At 39.4% G+C, this 21,775-nt stretch overlaps 2 protein-coding genes and 1 long non-coding RNA gene across 3 annotated transcripts; 2 read left to right on the plus strand and 1 right to left on the minus strand.

Annotated features, from left to right (window-relative positions):
• The first annotated feature begins 880 nt into the window (after positions 1–880).
• LOC116325344 (CD276 antigen homolog) lies at positions 881–9,777 on the plus strand. Its single transcript, XM_039606367.1, has 4 exons — positions 881–894; positions 1,005–1,111; positions 7,662–7,985; positions 8,244–9,777. Exons 2-4 carry the CDS (start codon positions 1,018–1,020, stop codon positions 8,354–8,356), a joined length of 531 nt encoding a protein of 176 aa, XP_039462301.1. The 5' UTR covers positions 881–894; positions 1,005–1,017; the 3' UTR covers positions 8,357–9,777.
• A 1,306-nt stretch (positions 9,778–11,083) lies between these two features.
• Positions 11,084–12,763, minus strand: LOC120439009. The gene is made up of 3 exons (XR_005612320.1): positions 12,701–12,763; positions 12,470–12,625; positions 11,084–12,368 (listed from the first exon to the last, which is right to left on the minus strand). It is a non-coding gene; the product is annotated as an uncharacterized LOC120439009 (long non-coding RNA).
• Positions 12,764–16,077: 3,314 nt separating this feature from the next.
• Positions 16,078–20,940, plus strand: LOC120437389. The gene is made up of 4 exons (XM_039607923.1): positions 16,078–16,287; positions 17,061–17,414; positions 17,653–17,883; positions 20,714–20,940. Exons 1-3 carry the CDS (start codon positions 16,215–16,217, stop codon positions 17,871–17,873), a joined length of 648 nt encoding a protein of 215 aa, XP_039463857.1. The 5' UTR covers positions 16,078–16,214; the 3' UTR covers positions 17,874–17,883; positions 20,714–20,940.
• Positions 20,941–21,775: the final 835 nt, after the last annotated feature.

Genomic DNA, 21,775 nt, shown 5'->3' on the forward strand with positions numbered 1-21,775 from the left:
CAGACTACATATGAAATATGGTTAAATCAAAACAAGAATGTTAACTAAGAATATAGACAAATGGTGTTCTCACCCACTTTGTCACAATCAGGCATCAAGGATGATGCAGCTTCAGTGCCTTGGAGAAGCTTCCTTGGAGAAGCTTCCTTGGGCTTGCAAATATGCAAATAAATGATGAATGTAAAAATGCCCAGAAACTACATCAGTAATTTGTTTTTGTTAAAGAGCAAATCACCAGAGCAGGACTCCCTACTTCAGCCTTGTTGTGGCTAAATTGGTATTAAGTCATTACAGTAATAAATAATATAATAAATTATGAAACTTCAAATATTATCATAAAATAAATAATCTATTAATGACTTAAAAAAATCACTTTTTAAACTCATGTAATGGGTTATTTCACTCCTGGTCAAGGTGTATAAACTCTTAATTTAGCCTTTGAAAACCAGTTCTGAAGTTCATGATTTAACATACTAGGTGTGTGACTGTATCTGGGTGTGGATAAATAATAGAACAACTTGTAAAATTGTAAATATTATCATAAAGTGTATAATTTATTAGGAACTTTTTTTTATCACACTTTTTAAACTCGTGTAAATGTTTATTTCCGACACTCCTGGTCCTCCATACTGATCAGGTGTTACGATCCAAACAGCGATTTGTTAGCTGGCCTCACATTATTATTTACATGATTCATTATTAACATTCAACCTTCACACCTTTAGAAGCTTTTACATTTTAAACTATATTTTTGAGCTCAAACCTAAAACAGACAAAATCTTTTAGTAGATTCTGAACACTTGTTTATACAGACAGACGGATAGGCCCCACCTTACGTCATGATTTCCTGTAAGTTCCCCTTTTTTCATGTGGTGGAATTTTCTCTCACAGCGGGTGTGATACTGCTCAGGGTATCAGTCATACACAGCATAAAATAATTTTAAGTAAATTTAATAGCTTTAAAGAGCATCTGTATATTCTCTATTATTGTTTTTTTAATCCAGGAAACTACCAACAATGAAGCTGTGGCAGATAAGAAAGGAAATGATGTTAAAAACAGCTTTAACCGCGTTTGTCCTCTCATGTTTCCTGGGACGTCTGGATTGTGAAGGTAAGATGTCTTTACCTGTTTGAATAAATCTTAAAGATCTTTTCTGGTCTTCATCAGTTAAATTGAATTCAAGTGAACTTTTTGACAGTGAATAACAGGTGGGTTTTTTTTGTTGTTGTTGTTGTTGTTGTTTTTTTACCATTAGTTAGAATAATAATGAACATAAACATTCTGGATATAAATGGTGAGAAGATTTTATTTTTTTTTTTTTTATAATTTTTTATTTTTCAATAGACATTTAGAAACAGACCTTCATAACATATACATCACATGGGGATACTTCTTGCATCTGTTGTCTGCCCTTATTGCCGAAATAATATTTTAGTTCATATCCTGTTTATAAGAAGAAAAAGAAAAGAAAAAAAAAAAAAACAAGCAAACAAACAAACAAAAAAAACTTACAACCATAACAATAATTGAAAGAAACAGACAGAGAAAAAAAAAAAATAAATAAAAAAAAAAAAAAAGAAGAGGAAAAAAAATAAAAATAAATATGTACTGATAGGGAGTGATCTTACTCTTACATACTCTCATACTTCATAACTACTGGTTTGTGAAAGTAAAATCTGGCCTATGAGGCGTGACATATTTGACCCATTTTTCCCAATATAATGTAAATTTATCCAATTTATGATTAACAAAAGCTGTTATCTTTTCCATTTTATAAATGTCCATTGTGATGTCCATCCATAGATTTATAGTTGGGCTCTCCGATGATAGCCATTTTCTGGTAATACCCTTTTTACAGGCCACCAGCAAAATATTTACTAAATGTTTATCGCTTTTCGGCCATTCCTGAGGTACGTGTCCAAAAAACATAGTCTTACTCTCAAGGGGTATTTCACATTGGAAAATGTACTGTAGAGCGTTGTGTATTTCTCTCCAATAGTCCCTCAGAACAGAGCAATCCCAAAAAATATGGTAGTGGTTTGCACTTTGATTTCCACAGTTTCTCCAACAGACAGGGGGGTTATTATCATAATGAGACTTCTGGGAGGGTGTTATAAAATACCTAATTAGGCTCTTCCAGCCAAATTCCCTCCATTTTTGGGAGCTTGTACACATCCATTGATACTTCCATATTGCCGTCCATTCTTCTTCAGATATATTTATCCCTCCTTCCTTCTCCCATTTTATTTTAATATATGAAGTTGAATGTAATGTCAAGTCCAAAAGACCCTTATACAGACATGAGACAATTCTATCGATAGTTTCTGACTTATAGCTTTTATAAAAACAAATCAATCAAATGTGTGCCCGTCTTTGTTGCATTTTTCATCTTTATATCAACATAATGCCGTAGCTGCAGATATCGGTAGAAGTCTTGTTTTTCTAGTAAATATGTCCTTTTAAGGATTTCAAAACTAAGCAGTTTTCCATCTTTCATTATACTACATAGGTCTGTAATACCCTTAGCTATCCAATCCTTGAAACTAGAATCCAATTTATTGGGTATGAACTCTGAGTCATAAGCACACCATTTAAGAGCTATAATGTTAGCCTCTAGTTTATGTTCCTTTATAACAGTTTTCCATGTTTTTAGGGTCTGTTTCACCCATGGGTTATCCATGTTATTTATGTAAGTTTGTAAATATATTATCAGCTAAAATTGCCTGGATGGGAATAGGCAACATTTTTTCCTCAAGGTTTTTCCATTGGGCAGTGTATGACGGGTTACACCAGCATATCACTGCTCTCATCTGCGCTGCAAAATAGTAATATCTGAGATAAGGCAAGCCCCATCCTCCCTTTTGCTTAGCCAGCTGTAGAGTTATGAGGCGAATCCTTGGTCTTTTACCTTGCCATATATACCTAGATAACATTTTGTCCCACTCGTTTAACTGGTTTTGGCTAATCTCTATTGGTAGGGTTTGAAATAAGTATAAGAATCTTGGCAATATATTCATTTTAATAGAGTCAATTCTTAAGCTAAGGTTAAAGAAAGGAATTAAGTTCCATCTTGCTATATCGTCCTTTATTTTTATATATATAGGTAAATAATTCTGTTCAAATAATTTTGTAAGATCTTTTGATAGGTTGATGCCTAGGTATTTAAAAGATTCTGTTTGCCATGCCAAGGGTAACTACTTTTTATTTCTTCTGGTGGGCTATAATTATATGAGAGTAGCTGGGTTTTACCTATGTTGATTTTATACCCAGATAATTGGCCGTATTGTTCAAATGAGTACATCAATTTAGGTAAAGAGTACGTTGGGTGTCCGAGATAGACCAGTATATCATCCGCGTAACAGGCCAATTTATATTCCGTCCCTTTAATAATGATTCCCTTAATGTCTTCGTTTTGTCTGATGAATTGAGCTAATGGTTCCAAATATAGTGCGAAGAGTAATGGTGACCATGCACAACCCTGTCTGGTGCCCTTTTCTAGGGTAAAGCTGTTAGATAGGTATCCGTTGATTTTAATCCTAGCGGTAGGGTTATCATATAGTGCCTTTATAGTTTTAATAATTGTATCATGGAAGCCGAATTTATATAATACTCTGTAGAGAAAATTCCAGTTGACGGAATCAAAGGCTTTTTCAGCGTCTACGCTTATCACAATTGCTTTAATTTTGTTTTTTTGTATATGGTCCATAATATGTAGTGTCTTTCGAATATTGTCTTGTGTTTGGCGTTGGTGTATAAAACCTGTCTGGTCATTATGTATCAATGTTGGTAGAGACTCTTCTAATCTTTTGGCCATAATAGACGTATAGAGTTTATAGTCCACGTTAAGAACGGAAATTGGCCTATACGATCCACATTCCATTTTATCCTTGCCTTCTTTTGGTATGGCTGAAATTATTGCCTCCTTCCAGCTGGGTGGCGTTTGTGCCTTTTTCAAAACCCAGTTCAATGTGGGAAGTAGAACAGGTATTAATTCTTTTTTAAATTCTTTATACCACTCTGCGGTGTAACCATCAGATCCTGGTGACTTGCTTAATTTGAGCCTACTAATTGCAGCTTTTAATTCTTCTTCAGTTATGTCCGCTGTCATTGTTTGATTTTGTTCTTCATCAAGAGTGGGTAAATCTAGGGAATTCAGGAAGCTGTCAATCTGGGTTACCGTCCCACCAGAGACTTCAGAATATAGGGTTTTATAGAATATTTCAAAAACTTCCTGAATTTCATTTAATTTATTTTTTATCACCTTAGTTCTTGGGTCCCTAATTTTATGAATTGTATTTTCCGCTATCTTTTTTTTCAGTTTCCACGCCAGTATTTTCGTAGATTTAGAGCTGCTTTCATAGTGTCTCTGTTTCAGAAACATTAAATTTTTCTTAATTTCTTGTATGGCTAGATTGTTAATTTCATTCCTAATATTTTTAATTTCTCTTAATGTATCCTGTGCAGAATCTATTTTATGTTTTCTTTCTAGTTCCTTTAGTTTGTTTTTAGGTCCTCTAATTTCTTATTCCTATTTTTTTCTTGAATGAGGATATTGTTATAATTTTCCTCTTAGTACGGCCTTCAGAGTATCCCATAATATGGGAGGTGAGACCTCTCAGTATCATTGAACTCTAAGAAGAAACTGATTTCTGATTTAATTTGTGCCTTAAAGGATGGGTCATTTAACAGGCTTGAGTTCAGTTTCCATGTATTATTTTTAAACCGTGGGTCAAAATCAATAGATAGATATATTGGTGCATGGTCACTTAGATCTATTGTCCCAATTCCACAGGTATGTATTTTATGCTTATCTTTGGCAAATGTTATAAAATAATCTATCCTTGTATAGAGAGCGTGAGAAGCAGAATAATAAGTATAATCCCTTTTATTAGGGAAAAGGTCTCGCCATATGTCGATTAAACCTACCTCCTCCAGAAGTGTATTTACCTTCTTATATAGGGATTTCATATCGTGAGTTTTCCTACTAGACGAGTCTAACTTTGGCTGTAAGTGTATATTTAAATCCCTCCACAAATCAAAAGGCCTTCTGTTTCTGTTGCCATAATATTAATGATTTTTTGGAAAAAACTAATATCACTCCCTGGGGGGGCATATACGTTCAAAAGGGTGATTGGATTCCCATCTATCTTTCCTTTAACTAAAATAAATCTGCCTTCTTTATCACCCATTTCGGATACTTTTTCAAAATTTAATTTGCTTGAAATAAGGATTGCAACTCCTCTCCTATGTCCTGGTTTGTATGAAGAAAAGAACAAGTTAGTGAAGCCCATTCTCTTTAATTTTACGTGCTCCTTATCTGACAAGTGGGTCTCCTGTAAGTAGGCTATATGAGCTTGTTCTGCTCTTACTTTAGATAGGATTTTACTACGTTTAATTGGGTTTAACAGCCCATTAACATTGAAAGAAATAAGTTTTACTTTGTCATTAGCCATGCGTATTTACTGTGTGACCACAAAATAAACAAAATAGAACTTAGTAGATCTACTCCTTGAACAAACAAAAACATCAAACATACGCAACAGTTAAAGAAATAAAGCTGTGGTTCCAAGGCTGGGGTCTCTAACAGATGACCCTGGGCTGTGCTAGAAATAACATCTAGCTGTGAGGGAAAGCCTCTCCCAGCTGTGGGCTGAGGGCCCCCACCATGGCACTTGTGAAAAGGGAGAGAAAAGTCTCTGTTCATTAAGCAGAAAGTGTGTCCTTATGCATCCCTCGCTTTACATATATATATATATATATTCTCATCCCAATGGGGTAGCGGTATGTACTAATAAATTGAGATAAAACGTAACACCGCCTGTTTTGAGTTCGATTTAATTTTACCTCACTTTAGAAGTCAGTCAGTGCTTATAACTCCTCTGAAGAGGGTGCGACCTGTCTTCTGAAGGCACGCAGTCTCTCCCTGATGTTTTTCTCTCGCTCCTCATCTGTCCCTCGCCGGTTCGGCCCTCCCGCTGTTTCCCAGGCGGTGCGGGACAGCTGCTCAGCTAGACTCTCCTTCGGTATAATGACACTGACTGATAGTCCTCTGTCCTTCATGTCGATGGTCGCCTCCTCCGCTGTCTGATACAGACGTGTTCCATCTTCATAAAACACTCGTAGTTTAGCCGGGAACGGAGTGTGGAAGCGAATATTTTTCTGCTTTAACACCCGCTTCGCCTCTGCATATTCCTTCCTCTTCTGCAGTACTGCTGGAGGGTAATCCTGGTCAAAGTATATTGGCCTCCCGTTCAGAAAAACCTTCTTCTTTTCCCAAGCTCTGCGTAGTATCTCTTCTTTAACCTTATAGCGGAGGAATTTGACTATTATTGACCGCGATTTATCTTGCCTGTCTCCGGCGGGTCTTGATGCCAGCGCCCGGTGCGCCCTCTCAATGTCAAGCTCCGCGGTAAGGTTTATCTCCAGCGTGTCCCGCAGTAGTTTTTCCACAAAGTCCGTCATAGACGACCCCTCGGCTCCTTCAGGAACATTATATATCCTTAAATTCTCCCGTCGGGATCTTCCTTCATGGTCGAGTAGCTTGTTTTCTTGTTGGTGCAAGATTTTTATCACCTTATTCAGCACCTGCTCCAGATTTCGAACGCGGTCTTCCACTTTTTCTATTCGTATCTCTGCCTCCGCTATTTTCTGGTTAACGCTGGTAATCTCTGATTTAATATCGTTCAGTTGTTCTTTTGTGTCTTTTCGGAAATCCCGAATCTCCTCCAAAACTTTTGCCAGGCTTGCAGCGGCACATGGAGGAGCTGGGTTAGCATTAGCTTCGCCATGTTGTCCCTTCGTAGGAGAGCTGTTCTCCGAGTTTTCTTCATTTGCAGTTTCTGCGGCGGTGGTTTCTTTTTTTGCACGCGGCTTCCCCATTTCTTGCCCCTCTTGTCTGTTCGATGATCCGATGATCTGATATTTGACGGTCTAAAGGGGCGAAATAATTATTTTCGCGAGGGAGCTGTTACTTTAGGCTGCCATTCAGGATGGTGACGTCACCGGAACCTCCCTGGTGAGAAGATTTTAAGAGTCTGTTTTGCTTTTTAATAAATTGTGCAAGGAAAAAAAAATCCTGTAAAACATTAAATTGTAGTTAAATTCAAATGCTAATGTACAGTACAGGTTCGGTACATCAGACACAGCCTCTCAACTGTCTGGCTTTATGTACAGGTCCTTTAGAAATAAACTATGAAATGAATAACATGCCATTGCTTTCTGGTACACAACAATCAACAAATTTCTGTATTAAACACCCTGAATGTGACTGAGAAGTACAAACCGGTTTCTATACCTTTTTGTTAGTATTTTGTACAGACTCTGGGCTTTTCCACAGAGTATGTGAAGCCATTTTACCCATTTTAGCTCAATAAAACCCACACTGCAGTATACAAATGTTAAAAAAGTGTATAAACTCTGAATTTAGACTTTCAAAACCCACTGAAGTTCATGATTTGACATGCTGGATGTGTAAACATATCTGGGTCTGAATGTATCCACAGTAAAGCTTTTTTTTTTTTTTTACTCGTTTATAAATTCCCACAGACTTTACACAAAAATAAAAACTCAGGTTTCTGATATTTGAAGCACAATAATAAGCATGTTTGAATTATTGGATGCATATAATGTTTATGACTGACCTGTTTTCTTCTGATTTTAGAGCTAACAGTCAAACAAGCAAAGGATGTAACTCTGGAGTGTTATGGCCACAGTGATGCTAACATAATGATAAGCTGGCAAAAGCCTGACCTGCAGTCAGAGTATTATGTGTTTTACTTCAGCGATGAACACATTCACAAAGACAAACAGCATAAATCATTTAAAGGTCGAGTGGAGCTGAAAGATCGAGAAATAAAGAATGGAAACTTTTCTGTGATTCTCAAAAATGTCACCATGAATGACGCTGGAAAATATGAATGTTATGCTGGACACAGCAATCAGGAACCTAAGCTTTTGAAGAGCATCAACCTGAAGGTAAAAGAAGGTGAGTGTGAAGTTGAGCTGCTGAGTGAGTAGAGTTGAGTGTGTGTGTGATCAGAGGTGAAGCTGCTTCCTGGTTGTTGATGTTTGTTTCTAAAGATGTTGTTGATGAGACTTTGTAGAAAGCAGCTGGTCTGAGTGATGTGATCAGAGTGCAGTAGATAATGTCTGACAGCAGTTTGAAGAGGAAATGGATTCTGTTCTGTTCTTCACTCATCACCTACCTGACAGCTGACACCTCACACCTGTTTCTCACCTGCAGGTCAGACAGGAGGACACAGAAAGGACAGAGACCAGAGGAGTGGATCTGATGGTTTAGAAGTTGGCCTGCTGATTTCTGCTGTGCTTGCTGCTGCTGCTGTTTTGTTGATTTAGCCTTCTGTTGAACTGCAGCCAGTTTGAAAGGCCACAGATGGAAATATCAGTGTATATTCACTCCACCCACTCACACTCAGCATTCAGAGTGACAGATGTTCTCAGGACAGACAGAAGTTAACAATGCACAATTAAACTAAACTGGAATTTAGCACCTGGAGGAAGCATTAAGATATGTTCGTGTTTGTGATTATCTGAAGTTTCCTGCTCAACATATATGTTTGTGTTTACATTGTTATCTGCTGCCTTTTTTAGTCACCATCAAATATCACTGAGCTATTATAAATTCTGAATTTTATATTTTGATATTTTTGTCCTACACATTTTTTTATTTTACATTTTATTTTTATATTTTACATGTTTTTGCATTTTTAAAGGCTTAAAATACTGTTGAGAAGAAGGTTACATTATATGGAAAGAGGGCCAAATATAAGGCCTGACGGCCATCACTAGTCCACTGGATGACTTTGAAAAATATAAAATGTGAATTAAAAAATGTAAGATGTTGGACTATATACTGCATTTTGTCATTAACAGTGGATAACATCATGAGAATCGATCATAGATTCAAAATGTTTTTAAACTATTAGTATAAAGAAAGTTTTTATAACTAATTTTCAGTATTGATGAATCAGTAACATCAGCAAAATGTTTTACTTGGTCATGTGCAAAAAAGAATATGTGAATGAATCCAGTGCATGTACGAGCAGATTAACACCAGGCTGGCCTGCAACAAACACTCTGTGATATATTGTTGTACTATTGTTAGATATGTTGTTTCTACTACTTTACTTTCAAACCATCTGTCCAAAATGTGAACATCTGCATCCTTGAAAGAGTGACTTTTGACCTTTAGGTGCAGATGTAGAGCTGAGTCTTGCCCTGTCGAGGTGGCGCTTCTATGTTGTGTCATGTGTTTAGTAAGTGGCTGTTTGGTCTCGCCAGTGTAGAGGTCTGAGCACCCCTCGCTGTACTGCACAGCACACACTATGTTGACTGGCTTGTGTTTGGGAGTTTTGTCCTTGGGATGAACCATTTGTGTCCACTATGAACGACCATCTCTGAACAGAGGAGGCGGCTCACAACACCGACTGTCTGCCACCTACAACCCAGTTTTGAGATGCTTGATCACATCCTGCAACAGTTGATCTCAATAGGTCACATGACAGGATGAGGCAAGATCTCACAATGGTTTCACCTGAAACCTCCGCTGATAAAGACCCATGGCCTTTTTCACACTTTGACTCGTGATGATGCACATGATTAACATTGGGTCATGACCCTCTTAAGGGAAGTGCTTAAATACCTGGGACTCTCCACCATTTGGTCTTAGAACTGAAGAAGCTTCTTGGATGAGAGGTAAAACGTTTTCAAGAAACTTAAAGAAGTGCAGACACTTTTCTTTCCAAGCTCCTTAGACTACCATGACCCGGATGACTGAGAACCTTCACAGACACCTAACAGTTTGTGTTGTTATACATCGGGGAAACCAGACAACCTCTGGCTAAGTTAATGGCACAACACAGAAAAGCTAACTCGTCAGGCCAGTCTATTTACACCTACAATGATGAGGATGTACACATCCTGGACAGGGAGGAATACTGGTTTAAGCTTTGGTGGTGAGTTTGATCAAACTGATAAATACATGAAATCAGTGCTTGGCAGTAGATATGGTTTTTATACAAGTTAGAGAAAAAGGTCTGTTATTTTCTTGAACCTCCCTGACCTCTGGGCTGACTCTGAGCTGTTGGGAATGAAGTGAATAGTTCATTTTTTATTTGTTAAGACTGCTGTGCATCCCACAAATATGAGTTTGACTGTGTTGTATTCTCCAAAATACGTCTGTTTTGCCACTTTACTAGTATTGTCAGTATTTACCACTAAAATTGGCAGATTATTTGATTTTTGTATACTTTGTTCAGGTTTGTTTGTTTAATGTAGCTTTGAACACTTCGTCCTGTGGCTGTGTTAAGTATGGCTGTGGTATTTGAACCATTTTACCGGTTTATGTAGGCTGATTGGTGGGTGTGATTGCAGACCTGCCTGATCAGGGATGAGTTCATTCCTTGTGTTAGAGTGCCATCTTGTGGTGGTTTTGAGAATTGTTGCGAATAAAGTTTGTGCAGTACATTTAAGAATGGTGCGCTTCTTTAATCGGACTGTAAAGAGGCACGTTCCAATTATTCTTATTCCATATTTATGCTGTAATGATTTTTGTCCTTTTTCAGAGAATCCACACATTATTTAACACTCATCTACTATCACACTACATATAAAATGAACTGCATCTCTTACAGCTCGATCCCGTGGTGTAAGCCTCTCCTAATGACCGAGGATAACCACAGTAGCACAAAGTTGAACAGACGTGCCTCATTCTGAGCAGAATTATTCAATTATGTTTTCATACATGTGCGGATGCACGTGTGTGAGTGAGAGAGCAAGAGAAGGACTGAAAGAAAGCATGGAGGACTTGACTAAACCATGTAATCAAGATGTAAATGAACTTTGTAAATGGTAAATGGCCTGTATTTATATAGCGCTTTTCTAGTCCCTAAGGACCCCAAAGCACTTTACATATCCAGTCATCCACCCATTCACACACTGGTGATGGCAAGCTACGTCGTAGCCACAGCCACCCTGGGGCGCACTGACAGAGGCGAGGCTGCCGGACACTGGCGCCACTGGGCCCTCTGACCACCACCAGTAGGCAACGGGTGAAGTGTCTTGCCCAAGGACACAATGACCGAGACTGTCCGAGCCGGGGCTCGAACCTGCAACCTTCCGATTACAAGGCGAACTCCCAACTCTTAAGCCACGATCGCCCCGACGAATTTGTATTAGCTCCCCAGTACACAGCTGTGTGTGACAAGTGTTGTTGGCTTGTTTAAAATCAGCTTCTTTTCAGCAGTTAGTAAGTTTGTGTCTCTTGACACTGTGGGAAAATAGTATTTCATCTTATTTAATCTCATTGTATCAGGCAGGTACCTACATGACCATGACAAAAACAAAACAAAAAAAACAAAAAGAAAACCTTCCTACAGCTGATTCTATCCACTCATGAGTTTAATGGAGTTTTTTTCTCTTCTTTTCATTCTGCATTGATTCCTTTGCAAATGATTTTATCAATAAATCTCAGGACATCAGTTTTGGTTTCAATGGTGAGTTTATTTTTCCACAGCAGATGCCAGCGGGATTGGGAATTATGATCATTTCTAGTTAGATATGGTGACTACTCTTTGCTTCTTTGCCTCACAGTGGCAGGGCACAGTATATGTTAAAAAAACAATATATGCTAAAAGTAAAAAGGGTGGTTCAAAATTTGACCACCTTTCACAATTTTTTCATGTTGGAGACTTCGTAGCTTCATAAGTACAGACTTAGTTCTAATCAAAAACTGCAACCAAAACAGTTTTATAATCCCAATTCCAAAAATAGGATGCTGTGTAAAATTTAAAGAATCACATAATGCAATGATTTGCAAATCTCAGAAACACAACTTTTAATCACTGTAGAAAATAAAATCGTCAAATGTTTAAACTCGTAAAATGAACTGCTTTAAGAAAAAAAGGTCAGCTTAATTTAACTTTAACTGATGTAGAAAATTGATGTAGAAAACATCTGGCAGGATCTTCCAGCCTCGTGTTTGGACCTGTGCCATCACACAGATGCATGACCTGAGAAGGTGCTGCATAACACTGCATGGCAGTTCATCAGTCACCATTACAGTGAGTATCAAAGCTGAAAGAATCAGGTGTGTGTAGCTGATAAGCAGCTGATGATGTTTTGAAAACACCACAAGAAACAACAGATGTGCTGTCTGTGTTGGCAGATGTTCTTCTCCACTTTTAAACATGAAGTGATAAAAAACAAAATACAAAACGAGTAAATGCAGCAGATCTGACCACAGCTGGGAACATCAGAAGAGAAATTCAGGGTTGATACTGTGTGATGACATCACAAATGTATTCATAGCCATCATCCAATTCCTGTTCAGTCAGAGTTTGATGGCTTTCTAGCAAGAAAATATAGAAAATGTGTGTGAATATGTGAAGAGTTCAGACAGAGAGAGAAGCTAGTCATATTGATTGATCAGTGAATGATTCAGAGTGTTACCTCTGGCTCTGCATCGATATAATGACACCAGGAGGAGAGTGGAGAGGAAGTATGGAGAGAACACCACCACACGGAGGACCACTCGGATCAGAAGCTGGAGGGAGGGGTCAGGGGGTAGAGATGTGGTGGTAGGGACAGATGTGGTTGGAGGTTTTTCTGCAGAGAGAATCCCACCTGTTCAGGTGAATATGTGGATGAAATAAGAGGTGAAATCAGAGTGAAGCTCCTCACCTGTGACAGTGATCCAGCTGGATGGAGACTCTCCATGACCGCTGATGTCACACTTGTAGAGGCCTTCATCAGACCTGGAAACATGCTGGATGGTCATGTGACCTGTAGGCTGCTTCCTGATGAGGGAGCCATCTTTATAGAAAGCAGCTGGGAGGTTGGAGGGAGTGGTCTTTGTTTTACAGAGCAGAGTGACGTCATCTCCCTCCATCACAGGGAGGACAGGACTCTGCAGGATCACTGATCCACCTCAACACAGAGACAAACTACAGCATTTCATCCATTTACACACAGCTTCATCAACACTAACTCCACACACTCAGCTTACCAGTGACTGTCAGGTTAACCATGTTACTGATGGGACCCTCTCTGGACTCACACCAGTAAACTCCACTGTCCAGTTTGAAGAAACCAGTGATGCTACAGGAAGAACCAGCTGGTTGTCCCCACTCCTTACACTCAGCTCTGGTTTCTCTGCTTGTGTTTCTCCTCAGAGTCCATCCAGCAGAGCTGTCGTCCTCCTCACAGCTCAGAGACACAAAGTCTCCTTCAAAGAACTGAGAGCTGCTGGGACTCACAGTCAGACGAGCTGTGAGGAAGAAGAAGAAAAGAGGTTATACAGCACATTATGTACATTTTTGTAGCAGTCAGACACCTTTCACAACAACTGAATTTATGACACTTTGTGACTCCTGTTGACCTGCAGTGTTATGAATCATTCACTAGGACAGACATACACACAAAAGTGAAGTGATGGCTTTTTTCAACAACTCCTGCATTTCTATAACACCTGCTGTCATTCCCCTGTTGATTTTCAGAGGTTAACTTTTAACCCCATATTTCCTGTTTCCATTCATTACCAGCTGTCACTGCATGGCATTAAAACAGATATTATAATGAAAGTAATTAAAAAACCCACAACAACCTAGTGTTTACATATAGTTATATTTAATAAGATATATTAAAAATCCAATAAAAAGAAATGTTCTAATGGAGTATGGAAGCCACTAATCCCTGTTTATTTACTCTTGCTATATTTATTTGTATGTTGAGCTTTTAATGTCTCTTAGTATATTTTCTTAAATGAGAATCTTCATTAAGAAGCAGAAGTCTTGATGTCAGACATGTATATGACTTTAATTTAAATAACAGAGTCAGCAGGAGTAAAATAACACTATTATGACGAAGAGTTTGATGTCTTTATTTCTCTGCACCATGTTCTTAATAAATGTCTCCTGGAAGAGTGAGTCATGTTTACAGTGTGACAGAAGAAGGTTACTGACCTTGGTTTGTGGTGCAGCTCAGCAGTGAGATCAGAACTAAAGAGAAATTAAATTTAAGGCAGTTAAACTCACAGTTTATACATTCAACAAGACAGCAGAGGCATGAAAAACACAGAGTGAACTTACAGAGCAGACACAGCAGAGACGTTTCCTCCATCCTGCTGCTCACTGATATCAGACCAACACTCAGTTCACCGCCGTTTCGAACAAATCGCTGCTTTTTCTCTTCTCCTTTCACTTTGACTGGCTGTCAGTGTTGTGGTTCTCTCTCCACTGAACATCATGAGAAAGTTTTTGGCATCAATAAATTCTAAAACCTACAGAACCTGAAGGCAACACAAGCTCATGTGTGATGCTTTCATTTACTCTCCTATCGTGTGTGTGTGTGGCTCTTTTGTTCAAAAAATAAAATAAAATTATGATGATATTAATAGAAGTACTGATTTGATTAATCCTGTGTGAGATTTACAGAAACAGGTTGTGTCTCTCTGTAGTTAATAGCAGGAAATGATCAGGAGGTGTTCCTGTTTCAACCTTCTCTTTGTTTCAACCACTGACTTCGGATGAGAAAGTGTTCAGATGAACAACGTCAAACCGCATCCCACCCTCTGGCTAAAGTTTGTGTGTTCAGCCTGCATGTTGTGAAATCCTGCTGGACACATCCCAGAGAACCCACAGCACACTGTTAGTGTAACTGCAGGGTAAAACACACCAGAGTCAGACATTATCTCACCACAATGACCAGGAAACAATGTGTGAGGTGTGTTTCTTGTTTCAGGTTCCTGGTGAGTGGGGCATGTTTCCAGGTCCGGGACCCTGCATTCTAACGCTGTATAATCTGCTGCTGTCACTTCATTCGGCACTCTGCGCTCTCCTTCCTGCCATTGTGTAATAATGACTCTTAGCTTCTTTGTTTGTTGATGTTTTCTGTTCCATAAATCTGTCTGACACAACACCCTATGTGACTGATCTGCTTTCCTCATCCTTGATTAGTTTCTATTTCGGTGTGATTAAAAAGCAGTATGTCCAAAACCAACAACAGGCCACCAGGAAACAGATTTAAAGGCTGCAGCAAGAGTACTGACAGGGACTAGAAAGAGAGAGCATATTTCTCCTGTTTTGGCTTCCCTTCATTGGCTTCCTGTTAAATCCAGAATTGAATTCAAAATCCTGCTCCTCACATACAAGGTCTTAAATAATCAGGCCCCATCTTATCTTAATGACCTTGTAGTACCATATCACCCTATTAGAGCACTTCGCTCTTGCACTGCAGGCCTACTTGTTGTTCCTAGAGTATTTAAAAGTAGAATGGGAGGCAGAGCCTTCAGTTTTCAGGCCTCTCTTCTGTGGAACCAACTTCCAGTTTGGATTCGGGAGACAGACACTATCTCTACTTTCAAGATTAGGCTTAAAACTTTCCTTTTTGCTAAAGCATATAGTTAGGACTGGACCAGGTGACCCTGAATCCTCCCTTAGTTATGCTGCAATAGGTGTAGGCTGCCGGGGACTCTCATGATGCACGTGTATTTTTTCTTCAGTCACCTTTTTCACTCACTATTTGTTAATTGTCCTCTCTGCATTAAATCATACTCACTATTAATCTCTGGCTCTCTTCCACAGCATGTCTTTTATCCTGTCTTTCTCCCCTCACCCTCAACTGGTCACAGCCCTCCCTGAGCCTGGTTCTGCTGGAGGTCTCTTACTGTTAAAAGGTAGATTTTCCTTCCCTTTGTTGCCAAGTGCTTGATCATAGGGGGTCTTCTGGTTGTTGTGTTTTTCTCTGTATTATGGTAAGATCTCCACATTACAATATGAAGCATCTCAAAGGAAACCATTGTTGCGATTTGGTGCTTTTGTATTGATATTATATTGGATGGATGTTCTAAACCAGCAGAACATGTCTTATACTGTAACAAGATACATCATTTCTATGAGGTCTTTCATGTAAAGCTCTTTTTTTAAGATGAACATCTCTGAAACAGGATCCTGCGTTTTTTAGAACTCCGCCCTTGTTCTTCTGTTTCATTCTGAAACAGATTAACTCCACCTTCCTTGAAAGGCAAACACAGCGAGCTGCTGAAAATAAACACACCAGTCATCACGCTCACTTCAGTTCAATAACTTTGGGGTAATGTAGGCAGATTTAAAGCCTCTTACTCTTGGAAAATGGCACCATCCTTTGGATATCTAGAGCATCTTTAAATGTCGCATCAGCAGAGATACATGAAGAGGAAATGTCTGCTTCAGCTTCATCATCTCCCTGGCTGCCTTTACTCTCCTTCTGCCTCCTTATATTTGCCTCAGCAGGTGAAATCTAGCTTGTACACACACACACACGCTCATTTTCATATCTTAGTGAGTATCTCATTGACACAATGCATTCCCTAGCTGCTATACCTCCCAGAGTATACTAGTACCAAGCCAGTTTACTTATACTGACAAATCCAAGCCCAGATAAATGGGAGTAAGGGCAATCAGTCTTTGGCAGATCCAAAATCCTGACTCTGACTCTGAAAACAACACCACACACTGATGTGACCTGTGCTCATTGATTCATTCCCGTGGCTTGACACTGTGCCACAAATGAAGAGTTAAAGCAGCCTAAAACTGATCTGGGTCCTGTTTCAGAAAGCAGATTCAGTGCAAAGTCTGATAACCTGGATATGAGTGTCTGTTACCACCTGACTCCTCCCCTTCTTCTATACCTGCTCTATTTACTTTTAGCTGTACTCGATGCTTTTGTCTGCACAAGTTTATTACTTTACAAACATTAAAATCCAGTTTAAATCAGTTCTTAGACAACAATCTCTCATCAGTGTGAAGGCAGAGACACCTCACAATGAAATTTAGACATTTTTTCTATCTCTGTGAATGTGGACGGTCCAGCCGCTGGTCTCACTGTAATGATTGCTGTTTAAATAAATTCTGTTTGCTTATGACTCATTTATTATTTTGGGATCTGTCACACTGAAGGAACGGATCACACCATACCTGTGCTCTCTGTTTGCTCCTCCCTGTGAGCTGAGCAGTTGTTCTTTGTCCCCTTTGACCTCTCTGCTCTGTGTTGTTTCCTCTTTCAGACCAGAAAATCTTCACAGCAGAGTCCGGACAGAACGTCACTCTGCCATGTCGAGCTCCAAATATCACTGTTCCCATCAGAGCAGTGGAGTGGTTCAGACTTGACCAGCTGGAAGGACATGTCCTCATGTACCGGGAGGAGCAGTTTGTTTCATTCAACCAGCTTCCATCATTTGTGAACCGGGTGGATCTGCAGGACAGACGGATGAAGGACGGAGACGTGTCTTTGGTTCTGAAGGATGTCACGAGAAATGACACTGGGACATATCAGTGTTATGTCATTCAGAGAGAAACGAACCACAGGAAGAGCGTTGTGGAACATATCAGCATCATCTACCTTCATGTTGTTCCTCCAGGTGAGTGAGTAGAGTTGAGTGTGTGTGTGATCAGAGGTGAAGCTGCTTCCTGGTTGTTGATGTTTGTTTCTAAAGATGTTGTTGATGAGACTTTGTAGAAAGCAGCTGGTCTGAGTGATGTGATCAGAGTGCAGTAGATAATGTCTGACAGCAGTTTGAAGAGGAAATGGATTCTGTTCTGTTCTTCACTCATCACCTACCTGACAGCTGACACCTCACACCTGTTTCTCACCTGCAGGTCAGACAGGAGGACACACAGAGGATGGAGGGAAGGAGGATGGAGAGGAGAAGGATGTAGGGAAGGAGGCAGGATCTGTTGGACTGAATGTTTGTCATCTTTTGCTTCTTGCAGCTGTTGTTGCTTTTTCTGTGACCTTTAAAAAATCAAAAGCACAGCAGAAGCAGAATTACTACAAACCTCCAGCTGAACAGATCGTTGCAAGGTTTCAGATCCCGTAACAGCTGAATTGTGAGTGAACTCCTGCTGTTCTTAGTATTGCAACAGGACAGATAAAGGTTGGTAATGCTGGATAAATAGAAGCTCAGAGTCTGTATAGGTCTACCATGTCGGGTCAGATTCTTATATGCAACACTCAAAATTACAGCCATTCCTTCCTTATCAGTGTGTTTAGGAAAAGATAACATAAGAGAAGATAAACCTTTATTAGTCCCACATGTGGGAATTTTGGGGGGGAATCCCACCAACATAAGATTAGGAACATTAGAATCAAAGTGGTTCAAATAGGCCTCAAATGCATGTAATGTATTTTAATTGCACTACATTAAACAGGACTCTGTGTCAGCCTTTAACAATGCGTTGTTCCACACTTAGTCACTACAGTACAGTGTTGGGGAGTAACGGAATACATGTACCGCCGTTACGTATTCAGAATACAAAATATGAGTAACTGTATTCCGTTACAGTTACCGTTTAAAAAGGTGGTATTCAGAATACAGTTACTTTGTTGAAATAAATGGAATACACGGCGGTACTTTCCTGTTTCACATTGTCGCGGGTCAGGATTGTTTGGGTTTGTTTGACAGCTACATTCTGTTGTTCCAGGCGGCAGCGTTACGGTTGCCATGGTTACAGGGTGACGCGCTCTCTCTCTCTGCGTGTTTCCTGGGTGAGAGAGCGCTTTTTTGTTGTTGTTGTTGTTGTGCTAAGCTAAAAGGCAGAATGCTACAGGCATAGCTCTAAAGCATGTAGCCTGATGGGCAGTGTAGTCCGTGCTGCAGGGAGAATGGACTACCATACCCATTATGTGTCTCTGTGAGCGAGGGAGGGAGAGAAAGGAAAAGTCCGAGCTGTCACGGAGCAAAAACGGGAGCTGGAAGCATGTAAATATAATAATAACCACTGCAGCCAAGAAGAGTGCCTGAGGAGCCCATTTGTAAGTAAGCTATTAAGACTCAACTGTACACTGTGTTCGTGTTTTCCTCCGGAAAAATAAGTTCCGTTGGAGCAGCCTTTCAACGCCTCTCTCTCTCTCCATAAGCAAAGTTGACCCAGACAACAAAGTAAAGCTAGTTTTCGGCTACCAGCCCGACAGGGGAACCGGACGTGTTAGCCAGAGGTCCCTTTACTACGTTTTCGTACTACGTACCTTCAGTAACAGTAATAAATTACAGCAATAGGACATTCATGTAGTTGTAAACAGCATGATAATATATTAAGTATTCCAAAGTATTCAGAATACGTTACTCTCATTGAGTAACGTAACGGAATACGTTACAGAATACATTTTAGGGCATGTATTCAGTATTCTGTAGTGGAATACATTTTAAAAGTAACCTTCCCAACACTGCTACAGTAAGATGCTCTCCCTTACACCATAAGTAAGAATACACACAGTCTCTTATTTGTTAGTGATAGTATGCATCTAGCGGGAATGCCTACAATGATAAACTTTGGGTCCATCTTTATGTTGCAGGATGAATATTATATGTACTGGTCGTTGATCACAGTTTTAGTTCGGCGCAGTAGGGGGCGCTGCTATAAATAGTAGCGACCATTCGGCCTTCTGGTCACCTCCTGCAGAGGGCCTGATGTGGAGGTGACTGCGGTGCCTCGGTGGTGGGATCCTTTGTGGATCCTGCGTTTTTAGCTGTGTTAGAGTGTGATAGTGTGCTGCCCTTATGTATTGGTGAGTTTTCCTTTTTTTGAGTTGTTTCTGTATGTGGCATCCCTGTCCCCCCACTGGTAAGCCTCGACCCATCTATATTGATGCGCCTGGTTGTGTTTTTATGTGCTATTTTAAATAGTTACTAATAAATTGAAAATTTACTTTATCATTGAACCACGGCCCTCTATTGAGTATAACGGACCTGAGTGTCTTCCTGGTAATTAGCATTACTTCGATCCAGTATTCTCTGGGTGAAATTCCAGGGTGGCGTTGTCGGTTGTCTGTTAAATTGTGAAGAGTATTTATTCCATCCCAGCTTTGTGCTGCCACGTTTAGGTTAAGATCTACATTCTGATATTCTGATGAGGGGTTGATTCTCCATCAACAGCTTTACTTCTGCTGTTTGACATCTTAGATCCAGCTTAGATTATTCTCACTGATGATGAAATGCACTAGCTTAAAAAAAGTCAGAATGTGGAGTATACGATGTCATATTTAAATCCAGTAAAGCTGAAAAAAGGATTTATTGTAAATCTCTTCTTGTGGTCCACCTGTGCTTCTTTCTTGGAGCAACAGGGGGGCTGTGGTATAATATGTATTTGAAAATAATCCCTTTAACCTTCCTAACATTAAAAATAATATTTTCATAATACCGCAACATATTTACTTTTACAAACAGATATAACATGAACCAGAAAAACCTGGGTGAGCCTGTCACTGTGAAAAATTTGAAGCCTCCAGGTTTTTTTTGTTTTTTGTTTTTTTGTCTGAACCAGGAAGTGTATTGAATGCAGGACAGAGCTCTGACTCTGTAACCAAAGGGTAAGGTTGAGGGTAAAAACCTTCTTCTGTGTAGCGTACAGGTGTTCAGCAGTACTGGGAACAGTGGGTGTGTTAGTGGGAGGCGCTTAATGAAATGATCCCAGGCAGCAGGTTGTGAGATTATTATACTATCTTATGCCACCTTATACTTCTAATCAAAGAATTGTTGAATCATTATACAGCTATAAGCCACATTATGTCTTGGATTAAAGATTGTGAAATCATTACTGTTTTATGATGCATTACACTGCTGAGTAAAAGAAATACTGTTTGTGAAGAATCATGGCCTTCTTTTTCTGAGTACAAAGAGAACAGAACATACCGTAGAGCTTTTCTGCCCTTTCTCATCAGGAGGAGATAAAAGAGGAAGCCAAGGCCATCACGTAGGCACCATAAGAGAGAAAGAATGTGAATGCTTAGTGTGGAGGAGGGCTGAAGCTACAAGAATGTGAGAAACGGTCAGACACTTCGAGATTTTGCAGGACACCCTCCCTTGCTCATCTCCCCTCCGGATGTTTATGCTCAAAGTGTGTAAGGAATAATGAGAATTATATGGAATAAAGAGATTGTTGATTGAGCATTTATACACCGAGTGTTGTTCTTCCTTCAGCCCAAACATCAAAGAATTGGGATATTTAACAAGGTGTAGCGACCCCTCTGTGTTTCAAATATGGAGGCTGATTCAATGTGTCATCATATACAAGTACAGCAAATCATTCACTGGAAACTCACATTTTGGAGCTGGAGGGCTCCTCCAGAGGTTTGTTGTAAGATTGAAGTGGTAAATAAACTAATGTTTCATTTATTAATTTAGTGTTTGTGATCCCAAAGTGCACAGCTAAACTCTAAATACAAAATGCTAGTAATAATAATGACAACAACATCTAATACTTTGCATGTTTTTTTATTTGCATACCTCAGTTCACGGTTAAGCATCAATTTATGTAGTTTATAGCTTATCTTTACCACCTCACACAATAAAACTTTGACTCTAACCAACCTTTAAATTCTGCTTGTAGTGCCAATTAACAAACCAAAGAAAAGCACTTAAGGCAATATGAAATCATTTCCAACACTTCTTAGAGAGAGAAATGGGTTAGGGTTGGGGGGGTTACCCTAATCCTTTAAATTGAGTTAAAATTGCTTGAAAAAGCCAAGTGCCGTCAGTTCACGGTTATGCATCAGGCTCCATTCAAGCCACCTGCACAGAGAAGGGCCATCAGAGTCTAATTCCAAACACATATCTATATGCTGTTCATCAATAAATCATGATTTTAAGAACAAATACAGCTAAATGAAATGTAGTAATGCTGAATTACAGCAGTATTTTTTACTTATTGTACAAAGTAAAGCTAGTATTTTATTAACATTCTGTATTCACATCCACCAGAATGTACCTGATAAGCTGTGTAA

Source organism: Oreochromis aureus, linkage group 3 (assembly GCF_013358895.1).
Source record: "Oreochromis aureus strain Israel breed Guangdong linkage group 3, ZZ_aureus, whole genome shotgun sequence".
NCBI classification, from domain to species: domain Eukaryota; kingdom Metazoa; phylum Chordata; class Actinopteri; order Cichliformes; family Cichlidae; genus Oreochromis; species Oreochromis aureus.